General features: G+C 53.9%; 1 protein-coding gene across 12 annotated transcripts; it reads left to right on the top strand.

Annotated features, from left to right (window-relative positions):
• The first annotated feature begins 77 nt into the window (after nt 1-77).
• HSF1 (heat shock transcription factor 1) lies at nt 78-19,828 on the top strand. 12 transcript variants are annotated; one of them, XM_086337863.1, is made up of 14 exons: nt 78-353; nt 14,870-14,978; nt 15,250-15,386; nt 15,591-15,748; nt 16,903-16,978; nt 17,045-17,106; nt 17,193-17,289; nt 17,375-17,511; nt 17,593-17,862; nt 18,218-18,301; nt 18,838-18,943; nt 19,022-19,087; nt 19,166-19,238; nt 19,316-19,828. In XM_086337863.1, the coding sequence occupies exons 1-14, from the start codon at nt 237-239 to the stop codon at nt 19,519-19,521; spliced, it is 1,698 nt and encodes a 565-aa protein (XP_086193989.1). In that variant the 5' UTR covers nt 78-236; the 3' UTR covers nt 19,522-19,828. The 12 variants fall into 12 exon arrangements, with proteins under 12 accessions (XP_086193989.1, XP_086193990.1, XP_086193991.1 ...); XM_086337864.1 differs by having other exon boundaries at nt 19,169-19,238; XM_086337865.1 differs by having other exon boundaries at nt 19,193-19,238.
• The last annotated feature ends 125 nt before the right edge of the window (nt 19,829-19,953 follow it).

A 19,953-nucleotide genomic window follows, 5' to 3' on the forward strand; every position in this document is an offset into this window, starting at 1 on the left:
AGGCGGGCCCAAATGGGCTGGGCCGGCGCGCACGCGCGCGCCGTGGGGACGCAGGCGGGCGGCGCCGGCGGGAGCGCGCCCGTCGCAAGATGGCGGCGGCCATGCCAGGCCTCGGGGCCGTGTGTGCGCAGCGGGCGGCGGCAGCGCGGCCCAGGCAGCAGGCTCGGCGGCTGCGCTAGCCCGGCCCTCGGCCTCTCTTTGCGGTCGCTACCTCCTCCTCTCCCGCCTTGCCCGGTATGGATCTGCCCGTGGGCCCGGGCGCGGCGGGGCCCAGCAACGTCCCGGCCTTCCTGACCAAGCTGTGGACCCTCGTGAGCGACCCGGACACGGACGCGCTCATCTGCTGGAGCCCGGTGAGGGGCTGGACGCGCCGGCCCGGGACGTGTGGGGGCGGACAGCACGGGGTTCGGGAAAGAGCGTCCGAGGCCTCCCCTCGGTGCGCGCTGCCCGGGTCTGGGCAGGGCCTCTCCTCGGTCTCTCGCCGAGTAACTGAGACGACGGCGGAAGCGCGCCTGGCTTGAGGGCAGCACCCAGTGGCGAGCGTGGTGGCCAGGTGACCCCACAGCTTCTCACATGAGTTACCAGGGTGGCGGGGTCGGCAGCTGTTGCGAGGAAATGAGGTTTTGGCGCAGGTATTGGAGGGCGTTGTTCGACTGGGAAAGGAAAGGGACCGAAAAACAAAGCACAACGTCATAAAGTTGTGGTGGGTCTCGAACTCCTGTCCGGACACCACAGCTGGGTTTCCCCAGAGCCGCTTTGGTTTTCGTTCCTCTCGGGCCTCTTTATCCACGCCCCTGCCTCCAGTTGCCTGGCAGCAGGCTCGTCTCCATAGTCTGACCCTGCAGGCCGGACAGCTCCTCCGTTTGCAGAGGTAAAGCAGAGACAGACTGGAGTTGCGGCTGAGAGTCTGCGTCCGGGCTATGACGTCGCGTCCGGGGAAGGCCGGAGCCATAGCTCCCGGCCCGCAGATGTGCGGCCTGGGCCGCCCTGGTTTGGGGAACCTCTGGGTGCCTCCGGACACACTTGCTCTCCTGAGGGCCCGGACGCTGGCTCGCCCAGACTCTCCTAAGTACTTCTCTTTCGCACTGTTAAGCCCTTAGAAAGGAGGAGCAGTCTGAGCTGAGGCGAGCCCAGAGCGGGAGGCCGGGTCCTCTGGTTCCTGGGCTGTTTGCTGAAGCTCTGGCTCAAAGCTGGTAAAGAGAGTCAGAATCATACAGCGTCCTTGTAGGGAACACTTCGTGTTGGTCCCAGTGACACACCTGTGTGCCACACTCCATCCCTGTTGTCTGCTTTTGTAACTGTGCGCAGCGTTCCCCAAGAGGAGGCTGTATTTCCTTCCCCACAGCCTGTCCTGTTACCACCATCCCCTTGTTCAAGGCCCTAAGCTTTGCTGACCCAAGGAAATGACCCCAGGTTTCTGTCTATATTCCTCCTTTCTCTTCTTTTTCCTTCCCCTAAATTCCCAGGAAATACTCTTACCCAGGTTGGGGAGGGGCATCGGAGATTCTTTGGGGTAGTCTGAGTTTTATCTACCGGGATAATCGCCTCACCTCTTGATCTGCTCGATGTTTCTGCTTAAAGATGGTGAGGCAGAAGCCAAAGCCCTGCCAGCTAGCTCTCCAGGTCCCACTTCCTGTGTTCTGAGCGAGACCTTAGACCTGGAAAGCAGGATGGATCAAGCCTGCCACAGCCTCGCACACAGTGGCTGCACCACCCACCAGCCCTGCTGGAACGTAAACTGGAGAGGGTGGGAGCAGCCGGCTGGAGCCGATGCATTTGATCCTCCTCCCCTCTGTCCTTAGGCCAACCAGGATGTGCTTGGTGCAGGGCGCAGCGGGCAGGGGGCTTGTGCTGCCAGGCAGGACAGAAACTGAGCACTGGTTCAGCTGTGGAAGGAAGCCCTTTGCCAGGCTGGGCAGGGGCTGTGGAGCTACCTGGCCCTGAGAAAGGAGATGGCCCTCTGCCTGAGGCCTCCGCGATGCCCACACAAGCCCCAGGCCTCTGGCAGAAAGTCTGCTGGGGGAGACTTCTGCGGTCTTGAAGCCCAGAGTTGGCTTCCAGAGGCCTTGGAATGTTCTGGCGTCTGTTCTCTTGGTGCCTCCCCTCCAGCTGGAACTTTTCTCCCCATTCTGCCTGGAGGACCCTGTGTTTGGCCCCAGAGACAAGGGAAAGGGGGCGGGGTGGAGGGCTTTCCAGCCCCAGCAGCGCTGTGCATCCTCCACACAGTCTGAGGCCCTGCCTGGAGAGTCGTGTTGGTTTCCCCTTCCCTCCCAGACCCCCAGTCAGTTACCATGCTCGGTGTGGCACCACCACAGAATAGGCCAGGGCTGCCCCTCAGACAGCCCTGTGGGACCAAAGGCCCCACAACCTTGGGAAGGAACCTGGTGAGCGTGGCAGCTGCATCCATGGGACACTCCATGAATCAGGCCTGTTTGGCCTCAAGACAGCGTTAACAGTGGTAGGAGGGTGGGTGACTTGCTGAAGGAGGCTCTTCTTGTTAGGCTGTGGGCACCATGAGGCCCTAAGAGCAAGGGCCTCCTTTGCCTAGGAGCTGGGTGTCGCCAAACCAGGCCCCATCCCAGGTGGCCAGTGTGAGCGCCTGCAGTCAGGATCGCTCTGGAGGCCCTGGCTGGAGAGCAGCCTGCAGTCAGGTCGCCAGCTCTCTGCGGGACTCCTTGAGGAGGGCCCCAGTCGCACCTGGCCACTCTGAGGTGGCCGAGGATTGTTCCTGGGGCTCCCATGACCACCTGGCCGGGAGCCAGGTGGGTCCCAGCAGACCCTCCATCCTGCCCTTGGGGGTTGGCAGTGCCCGAGAAAGGCTGGAGGAGTGCCCAGCACGCAGCACAGGCTGCAAGGGGCGCTGGGGCCTTGGAGGCTCCTGGTGCCCCCTGAACTTGCCACCCAGGACCCGGCAAGCCCTTTCTGGCCCTCCACATAGCAGGAAGCCCAGCTCTGGGGCATCAGTTCACCTCCTCCCACAGCACCACGCAGAGGTGGCTGCTGGCCTTTTACAGATACGGGAACTGAGTCCCAGAAACACTAGGAAACAGATGAAAAGCAGGAGGACGGCAGGACCAGACCCGGAGTCCACGGTCTCTTACTGGTGTACAGCTGTGGCTCACGCCTGCCCTCGCTGCGTGCCGCGTCTCCTGGGTAGAGGGCAGCCCGAGGCCCATGCCGGTGGGGTCCAGGCTCTGGTTTCACCCCACCTGCTTTCTTAGCTGGACCAGAGCCATACTTGGACTGATCAGTACTCAGGTGTTCATAGAATTGTATTGAGTTTTTACAAGAGAGTCCCTGTTTTACCTTCCGTAGAGGTACACAGATATATACGTGGACAGATAGAGAAACGGACGAGCCAGGCAGAGATCTATACAGGACGGGCTCCCTGTCTGTCCCTCCTGCTGAGGTGGGCTGGGGAGGGCGGGGGGGTGGGGGGGTGATGAGGAGGAGGGGCACAGAGGCTCGGAAGGGGCTGGAGGGAGGGAGGTGGACACAGTGGACGTGAGTCCGCCTGGCTCCACGGGCCGCGTGTGCTCAGAGGGATCAGGGGGCCCACAGGACCCACCGTGGGCAGAGCAGTCAGCTCCATCGGGTATCACAGGCTAGGGACCCACGTCTGCACCTCTGGCTGCAGGGATTCCCGACCTGGGAGCGCTGGCAGCCACCCCAGAGCCCCTGCCCCTGGGCCCAGCGGTGACTGAGTCAGCAGAGGCCCCTGCGTTCAGTTGGGCCTGGAGACCCAAGTGTGGGGTGGCGGCCGGAGAGCTTGACCCTGAGCACAAGTAGGACGGGGACGTGAGGGGGGTGCACGTGGGCTCCTTCTTGGCTGAGGAGACAGGCCGTGAAGGGCACCGAGCTGCTCTGCAGCCGCGTCCACATAGCGCTGGCACTCTCACTGCACGCGGGTGCCCGCTGCATGCCCGCGACTCCCAGAACACATCACGCAGACCCATCGCTTTGGCTGGAGGACTAAGACGGGCTTTCTGTTCTGGGCAGACTCTTGAAAGGTGCAGGTGGGCCACTGGAGTCAGCGTGGTGGTTAATCCTGTTGATGTGGAGCCCTTGGAGAATCTGCTCACAGACAGAGGCCCTCCCTCTGTAAAGATGTGCATATGTGCAGAACTTTGTATACGTTTCAGGGAAACGTTTTGTAGGAAATAGGGCCACAGGCTCCAAATTTACAGCAAGACTGGATATTCACTGAGCCCTGCATTTCAGAGGCAAAGGCGTTGCTTGCCAGCTAGCAGCTGGGCATTGGCTTCTCCCTTCCCCTGCTGTATGTCCCATCACTAGTCCCTCCGTGTCCAAGGGTAAGCCAAGACCTTCTTCAGGAATGACATGGGGTCAGCAGAGAAGGAGGGGCCTTGAACTTCTGAGGCACGAGGGAAGAGGTCCTGTGAGGGACTCACCATCAGGCCTGCCAGGCTTCTAACAGCCCTTAAGGTTGGGCTGGCAGGACACACCCAATATGGACTCACCCTCCGACACTGTTCAGGTCTGTTACACAAAAGGACGGGTGAGCCCTTGCTTTCTGTCGAGGCAGCGTTCAAACTCGAGAGCCTGGTCTTTGGTGAAGCTGAGGCAGCCAGAATTGGCAGAACCTGGTACTAGCGAGAAGGAGCTATGCGAGAGGCCCTGCACGGGTCTCAGCTAAGTGCTGCTTCACCCACCGGTGGCGTGAGACCTGGGCAACTGCCCAAGAACCTTCCAGGGAAAGAACAGCCACTAGGAGCTGTGTGCAGTCCTCGCAGCTGGGGTGTAGAGTCTGCTCTGAGCGTAGAGCCTGCCCGGTGCCTCAGAACTGCCGAGGCTTGAGGGTGCAGCTGGATTGGCCCCAGAGAAAAAGCTGCCCCGACGCCGTGTGAACGAACTTAAAGACAAGCCTGAAAGGATCAGGCTGATCCCTTCCTTCAGAACTGAGGGTGCAGCCCTCTTGAAAGGACGACAACTGGACGACTAAAGTCAAACAGAATGTGGTAACATGCCTCGTGTCTGGGATCCAGTTGAAACTAATAGATGGGCCACTTGGCGGGAGAATGTCACCGGTAACAAGGGAGTTAGAGTAACAGACCCAGGTATGATGGAACTGACTAGCAGGAAACTAGTAACTGTTAAAACAGTTACTAAAACGCTCTGTGTGCTCAAGAATGTAGAGCTAAAATCTTAAGACCAAGAAGTAGAAGATGTGAGAAAGAAGGCGGATAAGCAGAATGTGTCGGGAACAAGTGTCCGCTGCAGAAGAATCACCGCTGGTTACCTCTGTGTTCACTCCCCCTTCAAAGAGGTGGCCCATAACCACAGCCTTCGCTGGGGGCTGCACACAGCGCCTTCCTGCTGAGAAGTCCCGCAAGGCGGGGGGCTGCACAGTGGAGGCGCTGGACAGGCAGGCCTCCGTCAGCAGTGATGAGTCACATTGACGGCTGTGCCCTGACGTGCCATGATGGGCCAGGCACACCACCCCTGTGGTCTTCCTTTCCAGAAACTTATGTAACCTCAACTCATCATGAGAGAAAAACATCAGACAGATCCAAATTGAGCAACATTCTACACAATACCAGCCCAGTCCTCAAAACCATCAAGGTCGTCAGAAACCAGGGAAGTCTGAGAGATTGTTAGTCAAGCATGACATAAGCAGATATGAATGTCGTGTACTGTCTTGGATGATGTCCTGGAACAGTAGGATGTTTGGTAAAAACTAAGGAAATCTGAGAAAAATGAGAGCCTTGGTTAAGGATGAAGCACATCGCTATGACACTGGGGGCAAATGCACTAGTGCAGGCTCTTAATAACAGGGAGAGCGAGTGTGGGACATACAGAACTCTACTGTCTTAGCTTTGCGGTAAGTCTAGCATTCTGACATAAAAAGCTTGTCTTTATTAAGTCTTTGAAGGGGATTAAACAGCAGACTAGAAACTACAGAAGAAAAGATCACTGAACAGCACACTAGCAAAAGAAACTATCCAGAGTGATCACAGAGAGGAGGAAAGACTGCGAAAAAAGTGAGCAGAGCCTTACAGGGTTAATACCACATGGGCTGGCACACAGTTCCAGAGTAAAGGATGGAGGAAAATTTTGGAAATAACTGGTTTCTTTCTTTATTTTTAGAAAAAGCTAGACATTTTCCCGAATTTTTTTTTTTAATGTAAACCCACAGATCCAAGAATTGCATTGACTCCCAAAGAAGATAAAAACACAAAATATACCAATGCATGTCACTATCAAAGTGTTGAAAACAAGCGTTGGAGAGAAAATCTTAAAAGCAGCATGGAAAAAAAAGGAAATTGCATGTGGAAGAACAGGACAAGAATGAGACTGACTTCCTGGCAGAGTCGGCGTGAGGCCTGGGCTGGAAGAGACCTTGTAAGCTGAAGTCTGCTCAACACTCAAGACCTGGAGTAACTCACCACGTTGACAGTTTTCTCAGTGGAGGCAGAAGAAGCATAATGGTGTATTAGGTGTCCTGGTCAGGCAATATGGCAAATACATAAAGATATCAAGATTGAAAAGTAAGAATTAAAAGTATATACATAGAAAGCATCATTGTTTACTTAGAAAATCCTAAAGAATCTACAAAACCTTATTAAAACTAATGAGTGAATTTAGTGAGTTCATAGGCTTCAATGCCAGTATACAGAAATTAATTCTGATTCCACGTACTAGTAACGAGCTGTTGACAATGGACGTACAGTGCTCCAAACACTGCAGAATATGTACTGGTTATATTATCTACAGCTGTGTAGCCAGGCACCTCCAGACTAACTTCCTAAAACAGCTGAGGCTCCGTGGCACCTGCCACCACCATCATGACTCGTGAGAGGGCAGCCTTCATAGGAGCCTTGCTTTCTTCCTCATCTTTCATCTGAGGATCTCCACCTGCTGTGCCAACATTCCCCATCCGTCCACCAGACGCTTCCTGTCCGAAAGATCCACCTAAAGTCGTGCCAAAAGGGAAATAAGAACTGCTTCTAAGCTTCCACGTGAAAGTTAGTAGAGTAAAACCAAAGCAGGCAGAATGAAGAGAATAATACAGACAAGGAAAACCAATGAAACTGAAAACAGTAAAACATGATAAATCAATTCAATAGCTGAATCTTTGAAAAGGTTGGTAACTTGCAGCATGACAAAGAAGAAAAGACATAAATTCCCAACATGATGACCATCAGAGGGTATATCACAACAGACACCACGGACAGTAAGAGGGTAATGAGGAAGTACAGCTCTGCACATGTAAATTTAATAAAATGAACCAATTCCTTGAAAAGCACAAACTGTCAAAACGCACCCAGGGTGAGACAGGTAACTATTAGTAGTCTTGATTATATTAATGAAGTAGAATTCCTAAAATTATGAACCTTTCTAAAAAATCTTCAGATCAAAATACCTATAACGAAACCGTCCCAAGAAAATTACCAATATGCTTCATAATGTTTATAAAATTTTCAGTTCAGTCACTCAGTCCCATTCATTTCAGTTGCTCAGTTGTGTCCGACTCTTTGTGATCCCATGAAAGCATGCCAGGCTTTGCCATGGCGCCAGCACGCCATGAAAGCGCGCCAGTTGTGTCCGACTCTTTGTGATCCCTGGCAGTACGCCAGGCTTCCCTGTCCATCACCAACTCCTGGAGCTTGCTCAAACTCCTGTCCATCAAGTTGGTGATGCCATCCAACTGTCTCATCCTTTGTTGTCCCCTTCTCCTCCTGCCTTCAATTTTTCCCAGAATCGGGGTTTTTTCCAGTGAGTCAGTTCCTTGCATCAGGGGGCCAAAGTATTGGAGTTTCAGCTTCAGCATCAGTCCTTTCAATGAATATTTAGGACTCATTTCCTTTAGGATTGACTGCTTGGATCTTACAGTCCAAGGGACTCTCAACAGTCTTCTCCAACACTACAGTTCAAAAGCATCAATTCTTCGGCGCTCAACTTTCTTTATGGTCCAACTCACATCCATATGTGAATGTGACTACTGAAAAAACCATAGCTTTGACTAGACGGACCTTTGATGGCAAAGTAATGTCTTTGCTTTTTAATACGCTGTCTTGGTCGGTCATAACTTTTCTTCCAAGGAGCAAGGGTCTTTTAATTTCAGAGCTGCAGTCACCATCTGCAGTGATTTGGAACCCAAGAAAATAAAGCCTGTCACTGTTAACATTGTTTCCCCATCTATTTGCCATGAACTGATGGGACTGAATTCCATGATCTTAGGTTTTTGAATGTTGGATTTTAAGCCAGCTTTTTCACTCTCCTCTTTAACTTTCATCAAGAGGCTCATCAGTTTTTCTTCGCTTTTTGCCATAAGGGTAGTGTCATCTGCATATCTGAGGTTATTGGTATTTCTCCCAGCAATCTTGATTCCAGCTTGTGCTTCATCCAGCCTGGCATTTTGGATAATGTACTCTACATAGAAGTTAAATAAGCAGAATGACAGTATACAGCCTTGACATACTTTTTTCCCAATTTGGAACCAGTCTGTTGTTCCATGTCCCATTCCAGCTGTTGCTTCTTGACCTGCATACAGATTTCTCAGGAGGCAGGTCAGGTGGTCTGGTAGTCCCATCTCTTTAAGAATTTTCCAGTTTGTTTGGATCCACACAAAGGCTTAGCCTAGTCAGTGAAGCAGTAGTAGATGTTTTTCTGGAATTCTCTTGCTTTTTCTATGATCCAACAGATGTTGACCATTTGATCTCTGGCTCCCCTGCCTTTTCTAAATCCAGCTTGAACATCTGGAAGTGCTCGGTTTACGTACTTTTGAACTTAGCTTGAAGAATTTTGAGCATTACTTTGCTAGCATGTGAGATGAGTGCAATTGTGTGATAGTTTAAACATTCTTTTCCATTGCCTTTCTTTGGAATTGGAATGAAAGGCGGGACTTTTCCAGCCCTGTGGCCACTACTGAGTTTTCCAAATTTGCTGGCATATTGAGTGCAACACTTTCACAGCATCATCTTTTAGGATTTGAAGTAACTCAACTGGAATTCCATCACCCCCACTAGCTTTGTTCATAGTGATGCTAACGCCCACTTGACTTCACATTCCAGGATGTCTGGCTCTAGGTGAGTGATCACACCATTGTGATTATCCTTTTGTATAGTTCCGTGAATTCTTGCCACCTCTTAATATCTTCTGCTTCTGTCAGGGCCATACCATTTCTGTTCTTTATTGTGCCCACCTTTGCATGAAATGTTCCCTTGGTATCTCTTAATTTTCTTGAAGAGATCTCTAGTCTTTCCCATTCTGTTGTTTTCCTCTATTTCTTTGCTTTGACCACTGAGGAAGAGTTTCTCATCTCTCCTTGCTATTCTTTGGAACTCTGCATTCAGGTGGGTATATCTTTCCTTTTCTCCTTTGCCTTTTACTTTTCTTTTCTCAGATATTTGTAAGGCTTCCTCAGACAACCATCTGGCCTTTTTGCATTTCTTTTTCTTGGGGATGGTCTTGATCACTGCCTCTGTACAATATCATGAAACTGTCCACAGTTCCTCAGGCACTGTCTGTCAGATCTAATCTCTTGAAGTTATTTGTCCCTTCCACTGTATAATCTTAAGGGATTTGATTTAAGTCATATCTGAATGATCTAGTGGTTTTTCCTACTTTCTTCAATTTGAGTCTGAATTTTGCAATAAGCAGTTCATGATCTGAGCCACAGTCAGCTCCAGGTCTTGTTTTTGCTGACTGTATGGAGCCTGTCCATCTTAGGCTGCAAAGACTATAATCAACCTGATTTCGATATTGACCGTCTGGTGATGTCCATGTGTAGAGTCATCTCTCATATTGTTGGAAGAGGGTGTTTGCTATGACCAGTGCGTTCTTTTGGCAAAATTCTGTTAGCCTTTGCCCTGCTTCATTTTGTACTCCAGGGCCAAATTTGCCTGTTACTCCAGGTACCTCTTGACTTCCTACTTTTGCATTCCAATCCCCTATGATGAAAAGGACATCTTTTTTTGGTATTAGTTCTAAAAGGTCTTGTAGGTCATCCTAGAACTGTTCAACTTCAGTTTGTTCGGCATTAGTGTCTGGGGCATAGACTTGGATTACTGTGATATTGATTGGTTTGCCTTGGAAATGAACAGACATCATTCTGTCATTTTTAAGACTGTACCCAAGTACTGCATTTCAGACTCTTGTTGGCTATGAGGGCTGCTCCATTTCTTCTAAGTGATTCTTGCCCACAGTAGTAGATACAGTGGTCATCTGAAATTAAATTCACCCATTCCAGTCCATTTTAGTTCACTTATTCCTAAAATGTCAGTGTTCAATCTTGCCATCTCCTGTTTGAGCACTTACAATTTGCCTTGATTCATGGCCCTAACATTCCAGGTTCCTATGCAATATTGTTCTTTATAGCATCAGACTTTATTTCTTCCATCACCAGTCACGTCCACAAGTGGGCATTGTTTTCGCTTTGGCTCCATCTCTTCATTCTCTGAAGTTCTTTCTCCACTCTTCTCCAGTAGCATATTGGGCACCTTCCGAAATGGGGAGTTCATCTTTCAGTGTCATATCTTTTTGCCTTTTCATACTGTTCATAGGGTTCTCAAGGCAAGAATTAAACTTTAGCAAATCAAATTTGGTAGTACATAAAAAGACTAATGTCACAACAAATGGGATTTATCTCAGGAATGTATGGATGGTTCAGGATTTTTGAATCAGTATCACCCAGCATGTTAATAATCTAAAGAAAAAGCACATAATCATATTATTTGTTTCAGAAAAAGCATTTGACAAAATTTATGTTCGCGATATTAAAAAAAATCACTCAGGAAACCAGAGATAGCAGGGACCTTCTTCAGCTGTTACAAAAACAAACTGCACACCTAACGTCATGCCTATTGGTGAGCTCCTGAGCGCTGTCCCCACAGAATCCGAACAAGGCAGAAACCTTTTTCCACCAGCGCTAGCAGATGTTGTATGGGAAGTCCTACCCAGTACCTTAAGATAAGAAAAAGAAATTAATGCTAACTGGGGTGAGGGTGATTGAAACCCCAGTATTCTGAGCCTGTCATGCTTGGGTTGAGACTCCATTTTGTAAGTGGGGGCAGAAAGGAGAAGGAGACCCTCAAACTTTGAGTTGGGCAAGATGAGAGATGCTGGTGGCCTGCCCCCTCACCCTCTCAGGAGGATACAGAACGTGCTGATTGTAAACTGAGGGGTAAGAAATCCCCACCTTCTTGGCCAGAGCTCCCCAGAGTGTGCCATCAATCCAGGTGAACTCTCAGGAGGAGGAGGAAGCAGGGTGTGGCCAAAAATGCCATCGTTCACTGTTTCTGTTGAGTTTTAGATTTTCTTGAATAAGTGTTTCTTCATTTGTTATATGCCTTCAGGACAATTTCCAGAGACTTAGGTGATTTAAGCTTTGTTTACCCTGAGAGTGGTTCACAGGATCTCCTTAGCTGCCTTCCCAGGCATCTTCAGAGGATAGTTTTGCTGGATATAGAATTCTTGGCCAAAATAAAAACGCTGTTTTCTTTCAGCACTTTTGGCATGTCATCCCACTGGCTTCTGGCCTGCATGGTTTCTCATGACAGATGAGCTGCTATTCAGTTCAGTTCAGTTCAGTCACTCAGTCATGTCCGACTCTGTGACTCCATGGAGTGCACATTGCCAGGCCTCCCTGTCCATCACTAACTCCCAGAGCTTGCCTAAACTCATATCCATCAAGTCGGTGATGCCATCCAACCATCTCATTCTCTGTCGTTCCCTTCTCCTGTCCTCAATCTTTCCCAGCATCAGGGTCTTTTCTAATGAGTCAGTTCTTCACATCAGGTGACCACAGTATTGGAACTTCAGCTTCAGCATCAGTCCTTCCAGTGAATATTCAGAAACTGTTATTAGGGATTCCTTATGTGTGATGAATTGGTTCTAACTGCTCTAAAGAGTTTTCCTTGGTCTTATGGATGTCTAGATGTGAATCTCTGTGAGTTTATCCTTCTTGGAATTTGTTGAGCTTCTCAGATATTTTTCATCAAATTTGGGGTCATTATTTATGCAGATATTCTTTCCACCCCTCTCCTTTATGCGTGTGTTGGTCTCTGCTGGTGTCCCGTGTGTCACTGTCTTTATTCACTTCTCTTTCTGTTCCTCAGTCAGGAAATCTCAGTTGACAATACTCCTTCACGTTTGCTGGTTCCACCTTATTCCTGCTCAGATCTGCTCTTGAGCCCCTCAGGGAATTTTAAATCCGATTTGTTACACTTTTCAACTCCAGGACTTTTCATATTTGTAATTTCTGTCTTTATTGTTATACTTTCTTCTAAGAGGTATCAATCTTATGCTTTTCTTTATTTCTTTCAGTTCAGTTCAGTCACTCAGTCGTGTCCGACTCTTTGCAACCCCATGAATCGCAGCATGCCAGGCCTCCCTGTCCATCACCAACTCTCGGAGTTCACTCAGACTCACGTCCATTGAGTCAGTGATGCCATCCAGCCATCTCATGCTCTGTTGTCCCCTTCTCCTCCTGCGCCCAATCCCTCCCAGCATCAGTCTTTTCTAATGAGTCAACTCTTTGCATGAGGTGGCCAAAGTACTGAAGTTTCAGCTTTAGCATCATTCCTTCCAAAGAAATCCCAGGGCTGATCTCCTTCAGAATGGACTGGTTGGATCTCCTTGCAGTCCAAGGGACTCTCAAGAGTCTTCTCCAGCACCACAGTTCAAAAGCATCAATTCTTCAGCACTCAGCTTTCTTCACAGTCCCAACTGTCACATCCATACATGACCACAGGAAAAACCATAGCCTTGACTAGACGGACCTTTGTTGGCAAAGTAATGTCTCTGCTTTTGAATATGCTATCTAGGTTGGTCATAACTTTCCTTCCAAGGAGTAAGCGTCTTTTAATTTCATGGCTGCAGTCACCATCTGCAGTGATTTTGGAGCCCCAAAAAATAAAGTCTGACACTGTTTCCACTGTTTCCCCATCTGTTTCCCATGAAGTGATGGGACCAGATGCCATGTTTTCTGAATGTTGAACTTTAAGCCAACTTTTTCACTCTCCTCTTTCACTTTCATCAAGAGGCTTTTGAGTTCCTCTTCACTTTTTGCCGTAAGGGTGGTGTCATCTGCATATCTGAGGTTATTGATATTTCTCCCGGCAATCTTGATTCCAGCTTGTGCTTCTTCCAGCCCAGCGTTTCTCATGATGTACTCTGCAGATAAGTTAAATAAGCAGGGTGACAATATACAGCCTTGACGCCTTTTCCTGTTTAGAACCAGTCTGTTGTTCCATGTCCAGTTCTAACTGTTGCTTCCTGCCCTGCATACTGTTTTATTTTGCTCTTTGAACATATTTCAAATGAATTTGAAGTCTTCATCTAGTAAGTCCAGTATCTGAGCCTCCTTGGGGACGGTCTCCCCTGGCTGCTTGTTTCCCTATGTGTGGGTCATACTTTGTCTCTTTGCATGTCTCAGAGTGTTTTGTTGAAAGGTTTTCCATTAATATAATATGCCATTTGTTAAACTCAATATCATATTTTACCCACCCACCAGGATTTGTTGCAATTTCCTGTTGTTGCTGTTTGTTTAGTGGCTTTTCTGAATTAATTTTATGCAACTTGTGTTGTTTGCTATGTGTGATCACTGAGGTGCCTACGCAGTGAGCGCAGTGGTTAGGCAGTGTGGGGAGCAGGAGTGTTCCTTAATGGCTGGAACCAGTAAATCTCCCAGTCTCTGCGGCGAACTGTGTGTGCTGGCTGTGCCTTTAGCCCCCAGCCACGTTGTCGGCACCCTGACTTTCTCCTCAGCTTCCTGCTTACACAGAGCTGCCTTGGACCTCTCACGGACATGCACACAGCTGTACATGCACGTGTGACTTCTGGATCCCAGGAATATCCTGGAGCTTTTCAAAGCTCTTCTTGAAATCTTGTTCCTTAGCTCTTTTATGTTTCCTGGCTGGCCAGTTTTCTCCATCTGTGGTCCACTGTGTTCGGCGTGATGAGTTGGGTTTTTTTTTTTTCCGTCATGAATTTAAAATTGCCTCTTGATGCTTTCAGCAAACATCTCTAGGGAAAAGCCTTTTTCTGCTAAGAGCTTCAGCATAAAAGGTCAGATCAAAAACAGCCTTGGAGGTGGAACCTTCCAGGGAGACACTGCAGGCCTTGAATGAGCCCTAGCCCCATGGATGCTAGAACGTTTATTCCACCATGATTTGAGCTGTTGGCTTTCCCAGTTACAGGAGAGGAGGTAGGGACATGGCAAGTTAGAACACCACAGTTCTCGGATCTGACTGAGATTCAACCATTTCTTGAATAAATTCTCGTGGGTCATTTTCAGAGTTCTGAAGAAGTTGTCTCTAGCATTTTTTGCTGGTGTTCTTACTGTGTCTGTGGAGGAGAAAAGCTGTAGAAGGTCCCTTTTCCACCCTTCCCCTCAGCTCACGCTCTTCCATTGTGTCTTTTCATGTGTGCGTCCGTGTTGACACCACGGGGCCCTTCCTGCTCCTCCCCAACCCCATCCTGCACCCCAGCGGGGCCCATGCCCAGCCCACCCAGCCTCGGCCCTCCTGGGAGCTTCTGGACCGAGGTCTGGACAGACATGGAAGAGCAGTGTAGCGGTTTTTTCATCTTGTTCTCATCTCTGTTCCCAGAAGAAGAACCACAAAACTTCAGTTCTGAGCATGATTGTGTTGTCTTCCTCCCGAGGACCTGAAGTTAGGTCCCGTCTCCTTGGCTGCCTCCTTTTGGGGTCTTAGCCGTACGTAGGGAAAAACTGTGGATTAGCGCTGACATGGGGCCCTTCAGGGAAGAGCCCACAGTGCTGAGGTGTGACCTGGCGGGCCTCCAGCAGGGATGTGGGATCCCAGGTGAAAACTGTCACCCAGCCTAGGGTTGGGGTGCAGCCCCTGCATGGAGAGGCTGTGGTGACCCCCACGTCTCCCGGCAGAGCGGGAACAGCTTCCACGTGCTGGACCAGGGCCAGTTTGCCAAGGAGGTGCTGCCCAAGTACTTCAAGCACAGCAACATGGCTAGCTTCGTGCGGCAGCTCAACATGTGTGAGTGTACTGCCTTGGCCCTGCATACAGCCCCACGCGGCCCAGAGCCCACGCAGCTGAAGGGGAAGGGGTGTCTCAGGGACTCTCCCTGAGACTTAAGACCACCCAGCCACCACAGGCAGCGCTTCTGGGAGGGCAGTGCTGGGCATTCCCTGAGCCAGGCCCCGCCCGCCAGGGCCTCCCTCCATCCTCCCTGGGGTAGGGGCCTCACTGGAGTGAGGGGTGAGACCCCAGCCCTGAGGCAGCACTGCCCCAATTCCATCGTGTGCAGATGGCTTCCGGAAGGTGGTCCACATCGAGCAGGGTGGCCTGGTCAAGCCAGAGAGGGACGACACCGAGTTCCAGCACCCGTGCTTCCTGCGAGGCCAGGAGCAGCTCCTCGAGAACATCAAGAGGAAAGTGACCAGTGTGAGTAGCCGTTCTCCCCATCATGGTCTTGGATCTCCGCCCAGACCCCCGGCAACAGCAGCATCCACTCGCTGGCCTGGCTTAACGTAGCTGTGCCAAGCCTGCTTTCTACCAGGTGCCTGTCCCCCGTTGGCCACCCCAGAGAAGGCCCATCCACCCCAGCAGCCCCTCGGCCCTTTCTGCTATATCCCGCCCCGCCCCCAGGCCATCTCAGTGACTGCTCCCCCGGGGACCCAGGTGTCCACTCTGCGGAGCGAGGACATAAAGATTCGCCAGGACAGTGTTACCAAGCTGTTGACCGACGTGCAGCTGATGAAGGGGAAGCAGGAGAGCATGGACTCCAAGCTGCTGGCCATGAAGCAGTAGGTCCTGGGACAGCCGTGGGAGCAGGGCGCACCTCCTCTGGGATGCTGGGGTTACCGTGGGGGGTCCAACCTGGGGGGAGCTTAAAGCTGGTTCTGTCATAACCAGACTTACCCCCGGGAAAGGGTTCCAGAAAGAACTTCGTGCAGAGTGATGGGGTGGGGACGTGAGAGGCCTCCTGCACAGTGACATGGGGGAGGTGTTGCTGGCGAGGCCGCTCCCCAGCCCTGGTCTTGCGGGTCCGGGCCTTGCAGTCTCGGGCCAGGGCCACGTCTGGACTTGCACAGGCTCCCGGCCCATGCCAGGCTGGACTCGTTATTGGGAGGTGGGGTCAGGTGCGGTCCCGTGGTAGCCCGCAGAGCTGAGCCCAAGCACCAGCTATGCCCTCGGGCCCCTCACGCCACCCACACATGCGCCTCGCACCAGTCAGTGTGTGTCACCTCTCATCGGGCCTGGCGCAGGAGGCCTGCAGGTTTGGACTCCCTTTCCCTGGGGCATGTCTGGTCACCACAGAACCGGTTTTAGGCCCCCCAGCCCCCCACTGCCAGGACCCCCATAGGGGCCAGTTTAGACCTCCTCCTGTGTACTCGGGGCCCTCAAGCACCCCAGCCCAGGGTGGCCTCAAAACCACTTGGGGTGCAGGCCGTCGCACCCCTAGACCGTGGAGGAGGCTCCTAGCCCCTGCCTAACTACTCATGTCAGAGCCCAGCAGGAATGCCTGGCTGGCTGGAATCCAGAGGTGGGATTAGGTGGCCTTGGCCTCCAGGACAGGGACGCCTCTTAGAGTGAGCATAGGAGGGTCTGTCGCTTGTCAAGAAGACATACTGGTGCTGAGCAGGGCGTGGGCTGCTGCGGTGGCCCTTCGAGCTCTTTAAGGCCACTTCTGACCCCCTAAAGGCACAGGAGAACCTGCACTTGGAGCCCTGTGGCCTGAGAGCTGCACTGCCTCTGTTCCCTGGAGCCCCATCCTCGGTCCAGGCAGAGAGCCTGGAGGCTCTGCCACCCTGACTGTGACCGAGAGGGCCCTGGGGTCTCAGCCTGGCCTCTGGCCCGTGCTCGGCAGCGGGCAGGGACGGGCCAGTGGGTGGGCGCATGGTGGAGCGAGGTATCCCGAGACTCCTGCCACCTGCTGACCACGCCTGGTCTGCTGCAGCGAGAACGAGGCGCTGTGGCGAGAGGTGGCCAGCCTGCGGCAGAAGCACGCCCAGCAACAGAAAGTCGTCAACAAGGTGTGCACCGGGCCGGCGGGGAGGGGGTCCCTGTCCGCACTGGGCTGACCGCCTCTCCCCCTGCAGCTCATCCAGTTCCTCATCTCGCTGGTGCAGTCAAACCGGATCCTTGGGGTGAAGAGAAAGATGTGAGGCACGGGGCACGCCCGTCTCCCGTGGGCTGCGACCCGGGGGCCACGAGGCCGGGCCGCCACTCACCCACCCTTCCCCACAGCCCCCTGATGCTGAACGACGGCGGCCCTGCGCACCCCATGCCCAAGTACGGCCGGCAGTACTCGCTGGAGCATATCCACGGCCCAGGCCCCTACCCGGTGAGCTGCGGGCGCCCAGGGCGGAGGCGGGGGCGGGGGCGGGGACGCAGCACGCACCACCATGCTCACCTCCCTTTGGTGGCAGGCCCCTTCCCCAGCCTACAGCGGCTCCAGCCTCTACTCCCCAGACGCTGTCACCAGCTCCGGACCCATCATCTCCGACATCACCGAACTGGCCCCCGGCAGCCCCGTGGCCTCCTCAGGCGGGAGTGTAGACGAGAGGTGCGGCCCAGCGCCTTCCCTGCAGGCAGGAGCGGGTGGGGCCGGCAAAGGCACCCGCTGACGCCTGTGCCCCACGGACAGGCCCCTGTCCAGCAGCCCCCTGGTTCGCGTAAAGGAGGAGCCCCCAAGCCCGCCACAGAGCCCCCGGGCAGAGGGTGCCAGCCCCGGCCGACCATCCTCCATGGTGGAGACGCCTCTGTCCCCGACCACCCTTATTGACTCCATCCTCCGGGAGAGCGAGCCCACGCCCGCTGCCTCCACCACACCCCTCGTGGACACCGGGGGCCGCCCCCCCTCGCCCCTGCCCGCCTCGGCTCCCGAGAAGTGCCTCAGCGTCGCCTGCCTAGACAAGTGAGTGCCTTCCAGGCGCCCTGCGGTCTCTGGAAGCGCAGGGGACTCCGACAAGGACAGTGCCGGGCTGGACACGCATGGCCCTCAGGCCCTCGGCATGGGATTTGCCGGGGGAAACTGGCCGACCTGGCCCAGAACATGGAGCTGGGGAGGGAGACATGCCAGCCAGGGGGTCCCGCAGCCCCTGCACCGTGGGAACCAGGCACGTGGCGGGCACCCCTGCCCCCTGAGCCGCCCTCCCCGGGCCGCCTGGTCTGTCTGTCCTACCACCCCAGAGGTGGGTGAGCGGGGTGGGGGCTTGGAGTCCGCCTGGCCCCCACCGGCAGTGGGGGGCTCTTGTCTTTCTATCTTGCAGTTTGGCTCGCACTCCAAAGATGTCTGGGGTCGCCCGCCTCTTCCCCTGCCCCTCCTCCTTTCTGCATGGCCGAGTCCAGCCAGGGTTAGCGCTGTCCCACTGGGGAGGGAGGAGGGCTCCGCCAGAGCTTGGGCCCCTCCCCAGCCTCTGAGCAGACCCCTGCCCAGCCTGTGAACAGGCTCCCCACCCACCTCTGGGGCCTGAGGCAGCACCCCGAGGTACTGCCTGGCCTCCTCGAGGGGGCAGGCCTAATCTATCCTGGCGCATGCTGGGGTAGGCTGGCCCAGCCGGGCCGAGCACAGCTCCACCCTCCTGCTGTCCTCCAGTGTGAAGGGCAGGCGTTGCTGAACCTGAGAAGCTGGGGCCCCGGCCCTTCTGAGCCCTGAACTCAGCCCCCTGATGTCTTAGCCGGCCCAGCCTGACGTGCTGCCTTACGGGGCCTCACGGTGATGAGGGAGCCTGAGCCACCACCGGTGGCCAAGTGTCCCAGGCCCAGGGCCCCACCTCAGGGCCTCCTGTGAGCCTGCGCAGGGCAGGCTGGCAGCTGGGCGCAAGGGCCGGCAGGACTGCACCTGGGGGTGCCTGGATGCCACGTCACTTGCTCCCCTTCCTCTGGCCAGGACCGAGCTCAGCGACCACTTGGACGCCATGGACTCCAACCTGGACAACCTGCAGACCATGCTGACAAGCCATGGCTTCAGCGTGGACACCAGCACCCTGCTGGATGTGAGTCCTAGCCCTGCCCGCCCCGCGCCCAGCCCGCCCCGCTCCCAGGGCAGTCTGACCGCCCCCTCTTCCCTGCAGCTGTTCAGCCCCTCGGTTACGGTGCCCGACATGAGCCTGCCCGACCTGGACAGCAGCCTGGCCAGCGTGCGTAGGCGGGGTGGATGGGGCAGGGGGGGCAGGGCCGCGCGGGAGCCCTCACTGTGCTCCCTCCTGCTGCCCCAGCAGATCCAGGAGCTCCTCTCTCCCCAGGAGCCCCCCAGACCTCTGGAGGCAGAGAAAAGCAGCCCAGACTCAGGTGAGCTGAGCCCCCCACCCCCACCCCGCCCCCCACCCCCCGGCCCCACCGGCACCCTGACCCAGTCGCACCCCTAGGGAAGCAGCTGGTGCACTACACCGCCCAGCCCCTGCTGCTGCTGGACCCGGGCTCCGTGGACGTGGGGAGCAGCGACCTGCCGGTGCTCTTCGAGCTGGGGGAGGGCTCCTACTTCTCCGAGGGAGACGACTACTCGGATGACCCCACCATCTCCCTGCTGACGGGCTCAGAACCCCCCAAAGCCAAGGACCCCACTGTCTCGTAGAAGCCCCAGGAGGAGAGCAGGCCTTGGGCAGGCCTGGTGTCCGGGAGCCTGGTCCCCTGGCTGGCGGAGGGGGGGGAGAGGGGGTGGGGCGTGGCCCCCGGCCAGCACCGAGGGCCTAGCCCTGTGAGCCACAGCTCACCTGGGCTTCACGGCCACACTCAGACTGACCAGGATGCAGGTGTTCATAGAATTGTATTTTGGATTTTTACACGAGTCCCCCTTTCCCCTTCCATAGAGATATACAGATATATACATGGACAAACAGACCGATGAGCCAGGCAGAGATTTATAAACAACGAGCTCTGTGTGTGGTCTCCCTGTCTGTTCCTCCTGCCAGTGTGGGTGGGGGTGGAGGGGGGCATGATGCGCAGTGTCTCGGAAGGGGCTGGAGGGAGGCAGATGGACACAGCACACTGGAGCCTCCTGGCTCCC

This window comes from Bos grunniens, chromosome 14 (assembly GCF_055505025.1).
Source record: "Bos grunniens cultivar Pamir isolate PY7600 chromosome 14, Bosgru_T2T1.0, whole genome shotgun sequence".
NCBI classification, from domain to species: Eukaryota; Metazoa; Chordata; class Mammalia; order Artiodactyla; family Bovidae; genus Bos; species Bos grunniens.